This window comes from Aulonocara sp. 'chitande type north' Nkhata Bay, linkage group LG3, assembly GCF_057382095.1.
Source record: "Aulonocara sp. 'chitande type north' Nkhata Bay isolate Kocher_YH1m ecotype deep benthic linkage group LG3, A_spYH_male_GT1.1, whole genome shotgun sequence".
In the NCBI taxonomy this organism is placed as follows: domain Eukaryota; kingdom Metazoa; phylum Chordata; class Actinopteri; order Cichliformes; family Cichlidae; genus Aulonocara; species Aulonocara sp. 'chitande type north' Nkhata Bay.
The window spans coordinates 50,931,051-50,943,893 of NC_141346.1; the positions used below are offsets into that span (position 1 = coordinate 50,931,051).

The 12,843-nt window shown below is 42.1% G+C and overlaps 1 protein-coding gene across 2 annotated transcripts; it reads right to left on the reverse strand.

Annotated features, from left to right (window-relative positions):
• Nucleotides 1-1,210: 1,210 nt before the first annotated feature.
• On the reverse strand, nt 1,211-7,122 carry LOC147336063 (uncharacterized). 2 transcript variants are annotated; one of them, XM_086285003.1, is made up of 3 exons: nt 6,874-7,122; nt 2,818-2,912; nt 1,211-2,374 (listed from the first exon to the last, which is right to left on the reverse strand). In XM_086285003.1, the coding sequence occupies exons 2-3, from the start codon at nt 2,833-2,835 to the stop codon at nt 1,382-1,384; spliced, it is 1,011 nt and encodes a 336-aa protein (XP_086141129.1). In that variant the 5' UTR covers nt 2,836-2,912; nt 6,874-7,122; the 3' UTR covers nt 1,211-1,381. The 2 variants fall into 2 exon arrangements, with proteins under 2 accessions (XP_086141129.1, XP_086141120.1); XM_086284994.1 differs by having other exon boundaries at nt 1,212-2,374; nt 2,818-2,921.
• Nucleotides 7,123-12,843: the final 5,721 nt, after the last annotated feature.

Below are 12,843 nucleotides of genomic sequence, written 5' to 3' on the forward strand. Positions count from 1 at the left end.
TAGTTCTGCTGAGCCAAATAAGACAGGTCAGGGTGAAGAAGTGACAGCCAAAGAAAAGCTTACCACAAAACGGAAAAGTTATGACAAATCAGACTATAAGGCAAAAAGAAAGTGCAGCTTTATGGTTTCATGGACAAAAGAATCTCTGTGGCTGCAATATGATGAGCTAAATAACCAGGGCTGCACATAAGTGGTCCGCAGGTGCGCATTCACTGTCAAAGAAAAAAAAAAGAAAAAAGAAAAAAAAACGCGCACAAGATAAGAAGTTGCAACACGTGTTTGCATACATAAGATTTTCTGGAGGAGGACAGACATTTGTTTAAAACTCTTAAAGATGTCGAAGAAGCTCCTTTAAGCAATTACTTTGGTGTTCCTCCACCTCCAAAGAAATGTCAGAAGGAGTCCGAACCACAAAAGAAGCGCGTATTCTTGGAAAAGTGGTTGCAGGAGGTGATCTGGCTTCAAACAAATGATGAACGCACAGAGATGTGGTGCGGAATGTGCCGTGAAAATCCCACTCTAGCGGACAAAAACAGTGCTTTTTATATGGACGCAAACGCGCGTTGCAACTTCTTATCTGGTGCGCGTCTTTTATTTTGACAGCGAATGCGCACCTGCGGACCACTTATGTGCACCAGTGTAAATAACATAATGTTCTGCCGGGTGTGTTGTTGGTTTTCTCTCGATTTCTGAGTCGACAAGCGCCTTTGTTACTGGGACCAGTCATTTAAAAAAAGGCCCCCATTAGAAGCCATGAGAAATGCAAGAAATGCATTATTGCTCAGTCTGCAATATCTTTCCCAGAACAAACACCAATTGCAAATAACATACTAAAAATAAACCTGAAAAATCTGTTTATAACAGCGTACTATGTTGCAAAGAGTGAACTACCACTGGCAAAATTTAGCAGTCTTTGCAAACTTCAAAAAGCAAATGGCCTAGATCTTGGTTCCACTTGTCTCTTACCCGTGACTTCAGTGGAAATTTTAAATTCAGGATCTGACACAGACTGATTCATGTTCTACACAGTTCTTACAAGTTCATAGAAATTTCTGTTCAATTAGAACCAAGTATTTGAGTTGATGATTGTAATTTTTATACAATATTATACTTTAATGTATAATATTGTAAAGGAAACAAAACAGGAAACAAAACATCAATCAAAAAATTGCTCTCTTTTTTTATTCGGACTACTTACATTTATTTTGGGCTACCAAAAACTGAAGAGTCCCTGCCCGAAGGGCTACCAGGGATTTTGAAATTTTGAGAGCCCTGCACAAAAATCGCAGCTGTACACCTTAATTCCAGAGTGGGTAACTAGATGCTTCTGTAAGTTTCGACTTTGAGCAAAAGCTTTACAACACAAGTCACAGTAGTGTGCTTAAACTACACTGTGGATGAGTTGGTGTTTTTTTAAGCCTCCAGCCAGGGTAAAAGACTTTCCACACAATTCACAGCTGTACGCTTTAACTCCACTGTGGATGAGTTGGTGTCTTTTTAAGTCTCCTGCCTGGGTAAAAGACTTTCCACACAATTCACAGCTGTACGCTTTAAATCCACTGTGGATGAGTTGGTGTTTTTTTAAGCCTCCAGCCAGGGTAAAAGACTTTCCACACAACTCACAGCTGTAAGGTTTAAATCCACTGTGGATGAGTTGGTGTTTCTTTAAGTCTCCTGCCCGGGCAAAAGACTTTCCACACAAGTCACAGCTGTATGCTTTAACTCCACTGTGGATGAGTTGGTGTGTTTTTAAGGCTCCAGCCAGGGTAAAAGACTTTCCACACAATTCACAGCTGTAAGATTTAACTCCACTGTGGATGAGTTGGTGTTTCTTTAAATCTTCAGCCAGGGTAAAAGACTTTCCACACAAGTCACAGCTGTATGCTTTAACTCCACTGTGGATGAGTTGGTGTTTCTTTAAGTCTCCTGCCCGGGCAAAAGACTTTCCACACAAGTCACAGCTGTATGCTTTAACTCCACTGTGGATGAGTTGGTGTTTCTTTAAGTTTCCAGCCCAGGTAAAAGACTTTCCACACAAGTCACAGCTGTATGCTTTAACTCCACTGTGGATGAGTTGGTGTTTCTTTAAGGCTCCAGCCAGGGTAAAAGACTTTCCACACAAGTCACAGCTGTATGCTTTAACTCCACTGTGGATGAGTTGGTGTTTCTTTAAATCTTCAGCCAGGATAAAAGACTTTCCACACAACTCACAGCTGTATGCTTTAACTCCACTGTGGATGAGTTGGTGTGTTTTTAAGGCTCCAGCCAGGGTAAAAGACTTTCCACACAAGTCACAGCTGTACGTTTTCTCTCCCTTTCTTCTGTGAGGTTTGTCAGCCTCCTGAGAGTGCTGACTTCTTGCTCCATGTTGGTCCTGCAGTGACAGAGGCAGTGAGTGAAATGCAGTCGTGGAACAAACTGAAACTCCCTCAGTCAGTGGAATGAAACATGTCAACAAACACATTGCTGGTGTGTTACCACCACCTTCTGGTGATAGTATCACATTACAATGATGTGACACAAAGAGAGGTATAATTAAAATGACATTAGGAAATATTGATCAGCGGAGAAAATCTTTTATTTCACAAAATTTTTTTCAGTTCAACTGATGATATTGTTGTTTCAATGTGTGTAGATAAAATATGATCTTTGTATTTTCTTGTGACTTCTGTGGTTTCTGATTTTGAATGTAGATTCTGTATATATGGATGAGCCCAGGATAGAAAAGATAAAGCTGCTGTTAACGGGTTTTTAAAAACCAACCAGCTGAACACACAGTTTCAATAAGTGTTGTGTTGTCTGTGATGTTTTTCTCACCTTTTGTGTTGAAGACATTTTTTCCTCTGTAGTGGCTGAGCTGAGTCCAAATGGCTGAAATTGTTCCTCTGCTGCTCCAACAGACTCTTCTGCTCCTGTTACTCCTGTTGTAAAAAAAAAAAGTATCAATCGATATCGATATTGAACCGTTCGATACAGTGCTTTCGGTTCGGTACGCATATGTATCAAACAATACAAAATTTTAATTTATTTTATCAACTTTTCTTCTGATAATGCTGTCTGTGTTGAGAGCTCAGTGGATCTGCATTCGACTACTCCGCCTAGGCTCCACTGTCGAGCGCAGATCCACTGAGCGCAGCACAAGCTAGCAAGACAGTAGCTAAGCTCGTTGTAACATGGCAAATTGAACCCCCCCCCCCCACCCTCATTCAGATCTGGCCTTTGGAACTATTTTGGTCTTCATGTGAAGTATGACCCTGAAGGTAAGCGCGTCATGGACAAAAGTAAAACAGTATGTTGGATGTGCCACGCAATGCTCAATTACATGGGTGGGAACTATTGTGTTAGCGCAGTTAGCCCCGCGGTAGCTCGTTAACGGAGATTTGCCGTGTTGTGGCGTTAACGTCATTTCAGATTAACGCTGACAGCACTAGTGGGAACACAATGAATAGGACTGCACATTTACGCCGACATCATCCTAGTGCAAAGACAAGTGGAAGCAGACTAAAACAACAAGCACACATGCTACAAACTTTACCAGAGTCATTAGCACACGATTCTCCTTACTGGGACCTGATGTGTTTAATATGCTGCTGAGAATATAGCCCAGAAGAAGCGTATAGTATAGCTTTTATTTAGGAAAGAGACATTTCTCTGTAATAAACTCTCATTTCCAAAGATGAGTGATTCCTCAATCAGATAGATTTATTTTTTTATTACTTGGTTGTTTCAGCAACATTAAATTTAAAAACTGTACTTGTTAAAATATATATTTATAATTTTAATAAATGACAAATTACAAAGGCATGAAAATTTTTTTCTATTGAAAAAATATCGAACTGAATTGTGAATTTTGTGTATCGTTGCACCCCTAATATATATATATATTTTTCTTTTTTTTGAAGCTTTGTAAAAGCCCGAAAGAAGCAGAAATACATAGTAGGATTAAAGAGCGTAATAACTGACTGAAAAGGAAGACGGCAGCACTGCATGTACATGCATGTACAAGCCACTGATAAACATCGAAGAAGAAGAAGAAACAGTGTCCGGCATTGTATCTGGTTTCTGGTACAGATCGGGTAGTGGCAGGGCCACATCCTTCAGAGATTTAAGAAAGAATTTAGAAGTTTTTAACTCAGTGATGCTGAAGTGTTCGTTTGACTTTGGGACCTGAAGGGACGGAGTTTAGGACCCAGATTACTCCCAGATTTACGAGCGCCTTAGTCCAACAAATATGGCAATAATGAGGGCCCGCTTGCTTTTTCTACAAAAAAAAATGTGCTTTGTTGTGTATCTGACGGACAAACACCAAACCAGCTCCACATTACTGAAGTGGAACCATTTTTACAAACTAATTCTGGTTCATCCGTTTCACTCAACGATCCGCTTTCTCCCTTCTCATTCTCTGTTGCCGTCATGCTTTTTCGGCCATGTGTGTATGAAAACAAAGGCACTGCGCATGCGTGTTTTACCCATATTCTATCGCAATAGTCCATTTTCTTATCGTTGCCTAACATTGTACCGGTATTACCGTGAACGGTATAATATGGCCCAGCCCTAGTGGCAAGCATGCAGGCTTGTCACTAGGGCAAACTATGGCATGCAGGCTTTCACATTTCACACCATTCGAAGACAAATATAACGTCGCAGAACACTCCAGCTCACTTGTTAGTCTGCTCCAAGCATTTCCACAAAGGTCAGTGTTTTGTAGTAGTTAATACGTCATTTTTCATAACATAATTGTCCACTAAAGGCTGATTGCCCTCCCCCAGGCTTGTACCCGCGGCTTCATGTCCTGGGGGTTGGTTGTTCTCCTCCCCTGCACTCCATCCTTTTGTTCATATTCCAAGATTATTTTGTTATATGTATTCTTACCTCCTAGCAACCGCCATATTATAATATTGCAAGCAATCACAAACTCTACAGTCTCCCTAACTTCAATGTGATGGCCCGCTTGAAGCTGACGCTCTGGAGCGTGTGTCGAAAAAAACAACACACTGGTTCAGAAGCACTGTGTCGAGGCTTGCTTCGTTTGGCAAAAGTCACGTGACCAGTGACGTCCGAAGCTTCATTACGCACGTAACTGCTTCGGTACCTGATTCAAACAGATATAAGGAAGTGAATCATCCACGGGATTCGTGGAGTGTGTTGATGGTGACAGATAGCGACGAGGTGATCATTCCACTGACAGATATGGAGCCAGCGAGGAAGAGAGGACGTTCTGGCGTGTGGGAATATTTTGAGTTGATTTTGCTCAATTCATTTTATCTGCCGAAGTGAAAAACTTGAAATGTCCAAAATCATGTTTTCATAATGTAAATATCATTACAGCATATGACTTTAGGAACACTTCCATGTGAATTAAAGCTGATGAAGACTACAAAAATGTATTTGACACTATACGTACATGACATTGCTACACAGTTTAGAAAAATCATTTTGTTTATTGTTTTTAGGTGATAGTCTGCAGGACCCAGGAATACCTGCATATCTACCAACTTGCAGTGTAGTTCCTGCACTCCACAGCCTCTTCTGTTCCATGCAAGTGGATTTTCTCCAGGGCAGGAGAAACTATTTCTAAGAAAAGAAACAGACTCAGCCAGCGCACAGTAACACTAATCCTCTTGTTAACTGTAAATAACAAAAGGGCTACCTTACATTGATCATGTTTTTACTTTGCAAGTTCTTGATTAGGGGTGGGTTTTGATTATCGCTTTTCTGATTACAATCCATGCTAAATTGAATAAAGTGATATTGATTCATTAAAATCCCGTGTCGATTTGTAAATTAACGTTATTATGCCTGAAACGCCAGCATCTCAGGTTAAACCTCACAACATGTCGTCAAACACCATGCAGCTAAAACAGTAACTGGGAGCAGGTTTACGGATTCTGCATACAAACGTGAACACAGAGCGCGGACCCGACACGTCAGAATCAGATTTTGATGTGTCGGCGGGTCCGCGCTGTGTTTGCCTCTTTTTTTTTCGCTGGCTTCTGCAGCTGCAGGTTTCATAACTCTCTGTTTACATCTCTAATTAAGTCTCACATGTGTCAGCTTTCTTTTAATAGATACGAAATTATGGATATATACTGTTAAATGATCAGACTTGTAATATTTCTGACTGAGGCAAAACTTTCCAGATTCCAATCAAATTGAATCGGATCCTGTATCGAATCAAAATGATTCTACAAATCAGTGACGATGCAGCCGTACTCAGCTCCCTAAGCATTTTCCCTTTCCAGTTCACAATCAATCCCACCCCTAGGTCAAAAATATGTATAGGACAATTGGCCTAATCTAATATTTTGTATGAACCTGTCCAGCTGTCCAGTGATTAAACGACAAGTAGATGGAGGCAGGACTTCACAGCAGGGGCATACTCCATAATGTGCTGTGCATTATCATATGTATATTATATATATTGCTCACTTATTGTATTTACCAACATCAAGGAGTTATGAGCAAAGAAAGGCCACCATAGTGCATGTTTAAATAGGGAAAGTTTATTGATCAAAATGTATTACGCAAATACGCATTACATTTTTTTCAGCCCCCCAATCGAGAAAACAAAACCAATTACATGTTCAAAGCAACGGAACGGTGGCCCAATATCAGAGAGAACTCCACTCTTGAGTGAGCAGTGATAATTGAGCAGTCCGTTTTATTTTGCAGATTCAAGCTGCTCTTCAAAATTTTCACCACCAGATGTCACCGGAGAGGACTGTGTTGAAAAGCTTCGAGTAATGAACCGTTTTTCAATACAAGCTTCAGTGCTTCGGAAAGCTTCATTTGGCCATCACTAGTAAGCAATCTATTATTCTCACCAGAGAAAAACATAAACTAAAACCACATCAAAGTTAGCTCCGTGCTTACCTTTAGATGAGCCCACAAACAAGAGAACTCTGTGATTAAGCTAGAAGCCTTTCCAAACACAGTTAACAGATCAGGAAGCTGAGACACACGTGGTTCGCGCTGATCTCAGCTACAATCCAAGAGACAGCGGTGGGTAGATCGATGCAGATATCGATTGAAAAGTAGGTAGTTGTATATGATCCTGTAGGTTTACTACTTTACTCCCGTTTCACGAAAAAGCAGCTCTCTCTGCTCAATCCTCTCCAGCGCACACACTTTGCTCCGCCCCCTTTACCCAGCTCTGCAGCGATTTGTTGCTGTGCGTCACGTGACTCAGCTGCACAACGTAATCACGTGGTGTGTTATTTCAAAATTAGCGCGCTTCGGGATTGACGGCAGGCCGCAATGCATTGTGGGTAGTGGTGTGCGATACTGCATGTTTTGGTATCGATCTTCTGCTTTTCTTTTCATTCCAATTAAAATTGTTATACTCTTAGAAATGATAATAATAATATTTCCACTGTGGGATTTCCACGCATCAGAAGTAACACTTCTACATGCTGTTAATAAATATCACTGTACCTGCCTCTTGTTTTGAGATTTTTGGGCTCACACCTTTTTTTGAATAATTAATGTTTGGGTTTTTGTCACCATTTCTTTTGGATATTTAGGTTGTCAGCATTGTTTATATATTACTTTCTAGTGACTTAGCTTATTATTCAAGTCTTGTGCCTACAACCTAGTGTAACAGGGTCATAAATCACATTTTATAATTACCCAAAATGTGTTCTTAACCCCCAAACCATTCTTCTTTTATACCTGACTTTTAGGACCTCCAAGCCTGTAGTTATGTTCATTATCAGTTAGAGCCCCTCCTCATTCTTTTCTTCTTCTTCTTTGGTGCAATCCTATTGTAGGTTCTGCTTATAATAACCAGTCCACTGTAACTGTATGCCAGGCGTTTATTAGCAGCCAACATGAACGTCCGTACACTCATAACAGGAAGTACACATAACCCCTAGAGGGAACCACAGCGACACCTGCTGGAACTCTCCGTAACAGCAGCAACAGGAGGCAGTATGGACAAACATAACATTGCTGTTATCTTTTCAGTTTTTTTCTTCTTCTTAGTTTTGCACTTTTCAGGCAAACCCAAATCAAACAACACCACCGTAATTGAAGAACTTATCAGGTTATGGATTACAAAACAAAATGAGGCTTCAAATATCAAATGAAATTCACAGTAATCATTGTCATAACTGCGACAAGTATGCAATAACATAACACAAGATAAAACACATTTCAAAACAGAAAATACAGCACCAGTGTGCTTTTAATCCACGTATTTACTATTCGGTTTAGACACTCTACCAGATCTGGTTCGGTACAAGTTGTCATCAGAACGTACTTGGCATTTTGTAGGTGTTATCACCTGTTCCTGCTGTTTTGTGCCATGTTGTGGTGGGTCGAGTTGAACTTGAACTGTTTCATGTTTGTTGGTTTGTGTTTTATAAGGTTCAGATTCATCCGCTCTTCGAGATGAGTCCAGTTCATCTTGAGTTGTAGCGAGCTTTTCGGGTTGAGGCTCGCTCACAGGCAGAAGATGTTGTCTGTTGCGCCTGTATTCTTTTCCACCCGACTCAACGACATATGAGTGAGGTTCAGCACATACTTTACTTACAACTCCAATCTTGTCATGTCCTCTCTGTGTTTGTAATCTCACCACCTCGTTTGGTGTTAATGGACTGAGCAGCTTGCTGGACTTGTCGTAGTGCTGTTTTTGAGTTTTACGCTTTTTTGTGAGTTGAGTTTTGATAGTGGTTGTCACTTTTGCTGTTGGTGTTAGCAGTTTTTTGCACACAGGAAGGGTTGACCGCGTTCGTCTTGATAGCAGCCTCTGTGCTGGTGAGCCAAGAATGTTGTCTCGTGGCGTGTTGCGTAGATGTAACAGGTTCAAATAGAAATCAGTTCCATCTCTTTTTGATGTTTCAAGGAGTCTTTTAGCACTCCGGACAGCTCTTTCACTGAGTCCATTTGACTGAGGGAACTCAGGGCTGCTTGTGACATGTATGAACTCCCAGTGTGTGGCAAACTCACGAAAGGTCTGGCTGGTAAACTGGGTGCCATTGTCTGAGTACAGTTTCTGTGGTATCCCATGTACTGAGAAGTGGTGTTTGAGTTTGTTAATGACTGAGGCAGATGTTAGGTTTTCAAGTTTATCTATTTCAAACCATCCAGAATATGAATCCACGAGCACGAGGTAGTGGTGATTGTCCCATTCGAATATGTCTGTGGCTGTGATGGACCAGGGAAGATCAGGAATTTGGTGTAGTTTCAGGGGTTGTTTTTGTTGGTGAGGCTTTAGACCGTTGCAAATGCTGCATGATTTGACTTTGTTCTCAATGTCAGAGTTTATTGTCAGCCAGAATACGTTGTCCCTTGCTCTCCTTTTTGTAGACTCCATGCCTGGATGTCCCTTGTGTAGTTCCTGCAGATAGGTATCATGTAGTGATGCTGGAACGATGGCTCTGTTGCCTTTCATAATGACATTGTTGTCGATGATTAGTTCATCGTGGTAGCTGAAGAATGGTTTTATTTCTATAGGCACACTACTTGCTTGTTTTGGCCACCCCTGCTGGATGTAGCGAGCAAGTGTCTGTAGGGTAGCGTCCTTCGAGGTGTGTTCGGTGAGCTCTTTTGGTGATATGAGCTGAAGTGACATTACCTCGAAGTCGCGCCCCTCTTCCTTTAGAGGTTGCTCATCCAGCGTTGGTGTGCGAGAGAGTGTGTCTGCGATGTAAAGGTGTTTGCCTTTCTTGTACACCAGGGTCAAGTTGAACTTTTGTAATCGTAGCATCATGCGCTGTAGCCGTGCCGGGACTGTGTGGAAAGGTTTGTTTTGGATTGTGACCAAAGGCTGGTGGTCAGTTTCAATCACCACTGGCTTTCCGTAGATGTAGTCGTAAAACCTGTAACATGCGAACACTACAGCTAGTAACTCCTTCTCTATCTGAGCGTACCTTCTCTCCGCTGGAGTTAGAGTTCTTCATGCATATGCCACAGGTTTGTCGTCCTGAAGGCATGCAGCCCCTAGACCATGCTGGGAAGCGTCACATGTGAGAGTCACTGGCTTGTGCATGTCATAGTATTGAAGTACTGGTGGGCTAGTGAGGCATGTTTTAAGTTTGTTGAAAGCATCCTGCTGATGTTGAGTCCAGCTCTACACCACATCCTTGTGAAGCAACTGACGAAGAGGTGCTGACAGTTCACTTAAGTTTGGGATGAACTTGCCCAGGTAGTTGATCATTCCCAGGAAACGTTGGAGAGACGTCTTGTCCTCTGGTGGTGGCATTTCATTGATCGCGGAGATTTTAGTTAGATCTGCTTTTAGCCCTTCGTCAGTGAATATGTGTCCCACGTAGCTCACTTCTTTAAGTCTGAACTTGCACTTTTTTGGATTCAGTTTGAGTTTTACTTGTCTGGCCCGCTCCAGAACCTTTTTAAAATTTTTGTCATGCTCCTGTATTCCTTTGCCTCCCACTATGATGTCGTCCACAATCACTGCGCATGGATATCCCATGAATATTTGTTCCATGGCTCTCTGGAAGACTTCAGAAGCGGTGTTGATGCCAAAGGGCATCCTCAGGAATTTGAATCTGCCGAAAGGTGTTGCAAATGTAGTGAGAAGAGATGAGGCAGGATCTAATTTGATTTGCCAGAAGGAGCTCTTTGCATCCAGAACTGAGAAGATGGTTGCTCCCGACATCTGAGCAGCTACTTCCTCCACAGTATGCATGGGATGGTGAGGTTGCATTAGTGCCTTGTTCAGATCCCTTGGATCAATGCAGATACGAACATCATCTGTATTCTTTTTGTGTGTTGCGACCATGTTGGATACCCATTCCGTGGGCTCCTCCATTGGTTCAATTACTCCCAGGGCCTGCATTCTTTGGAGTTCCTCTTTAACTCTTTTCTGCATAGGAACAGGAACGCGTCTTGGAGGGTTGACGACAGGTGACATGTTTGGAGTGAGTTTCATTGAGTAAGTTATAGGTAAGTCACCGACTTCATCTTCAAACAGGTCTGTGTATTCATGAAACACTTTCTGCGCTAGTGTCTCATCCTGATCTGTGTCAACCTGGTAGACTTCCTTGCTGAAACTAACCAGTTTCATTCGCACGCTGTCCTTTAATCCGATGATGGGTTGCACATCGTGTTTTACAACTTGGAATTGCAGGTCATATAACTGTCCAGCTAGCTTGCACTTGAGAGTAACTGTGCCTGTGGTCTTGATCTTCGTGCCTCCGAAAGCAACAAGATTTACCTGTTTTTGTGACTTGAATAGGGTTTTGTTGTTGCCGATCTTTCTGTAAGTGTCTAGTGAGATTACGTTACATTTTGCCCCAGTGTCTACTTTTAGTTTGAGGGCCTTATCAGAAACTTTGACTGTGCAGTATCCTTCTTTGTTGTGATTGTTCTCACCCTCCATTGTTAGGTGCTCAATGCAAAATGTCTCATCACTGTCTGGGTCAGCATCCTCTGAAATTTGGTTCACTTGCTTGCCTCTGTGATGTGGTTTTGCTGATAGACCTGCTTTAATAAAGTTGACATAAAATTAGTCCCACGGTCTGTCAGAATCTCACGAGGGAATCCCACCCTTGAGAAAAATTGCACCAGACAAAAAGCCACAGACTTGGCCTTTACAGATTTCAGAGGAAAAACTTCAGGGTATTTTGTGGCATAATCAGTTATTACCAGCATGTAACGGTTTCCTGCCCTGCTTTTCTCAACAGCTCCGACAACATCCATCCCCAACCGTTCAAATGGGGTGCTAATAACTGGCAAAGGCTGAAGTGGAGCTCTGGAGGGGGTTTTGATGGAAGTCTTTTGGCACTGAGGGCAGCTTTTACAAAATTGGGTCACGTCAGCATGCAGGCCCGGCCAGTGGAAATACTTCCTAATGCGAGCCATGGTTTTATGCTTCCCTAAATGTCCTGCCCACGGCACAGATTCAGTACCACCTCCCTGACTCCACTAGGAACCATCAGCTGTACCTGTGATCTTTGCCGGCGATAAAGAATGCCATCTTTCAGAAAAAAATCCTCACTGCTGTTAATATCTGGTTCCATCTCATGTCCTTGCTTTTTAGCTTTCTGAAAAAAGGGTGCTAATACTGGATCATTGTGTTGCATCTCAGTGATATTAGCTGGGACTCTAAAGTCCAAAGACATTTCAGGCTCACAGACAGGAGATGCTTTCACAATAGTATGATGAAATTTCTCTCGCCTTCTCTCCATGCGGGACTTGCGCAACTTCCCGGGTGCTGTCTCTAATTCTGCCTCATAAAATGGCAGAGCACTAAGGGTCTGAGTGGCATCTGCTGGCTTCATAGCTTCAGCTTGAGCCCTAGTTACTGCAACATTGCATGTGTGGCTATAATCCAAAAGGTCAAACAGCACAGGTAGATCTCGGCCTAATATAACAGGGAATGGCAAATTATCAGCAACCCCAATATTCAGGAGGTAAACCTGTCCTTGCACCTTGATGTATAGGTCCGCTGTTGGATAAGGCTTTTCATCTCCATGAACACAACAAACAGGAATCGTTTCAGTCATATTAATACTATTTAAGGGGACAAACTGTCTGTGTACAAGAGTCTGTGTGCTACCTGTATCAATTAGTGCCTTTAATGTATCACCATTAATCTCAACTGATGTCATCTTTAACCCTCTGTCTAATTTTATCTCAGAGTTATCATGGTTTCGAGGCACAAAGCACATTTGGGTTAATTTAGCTGAGTTTTCAGGGCACATGGGCTTTGTATGACCTTCCATTCCACAAAGATAGCATATCAAGGTTTTGGCCGGGGACTTCAAAGACCCATTGGGTGGGTGGCTATATGAAGCCCTACTCACATTGGCAGCTGGTCTTTGCGGGAGTGATTTCCGGCTGTCCTTCGTTTTCCAAGCCATGAAGCTCCAAGGCTGTTCC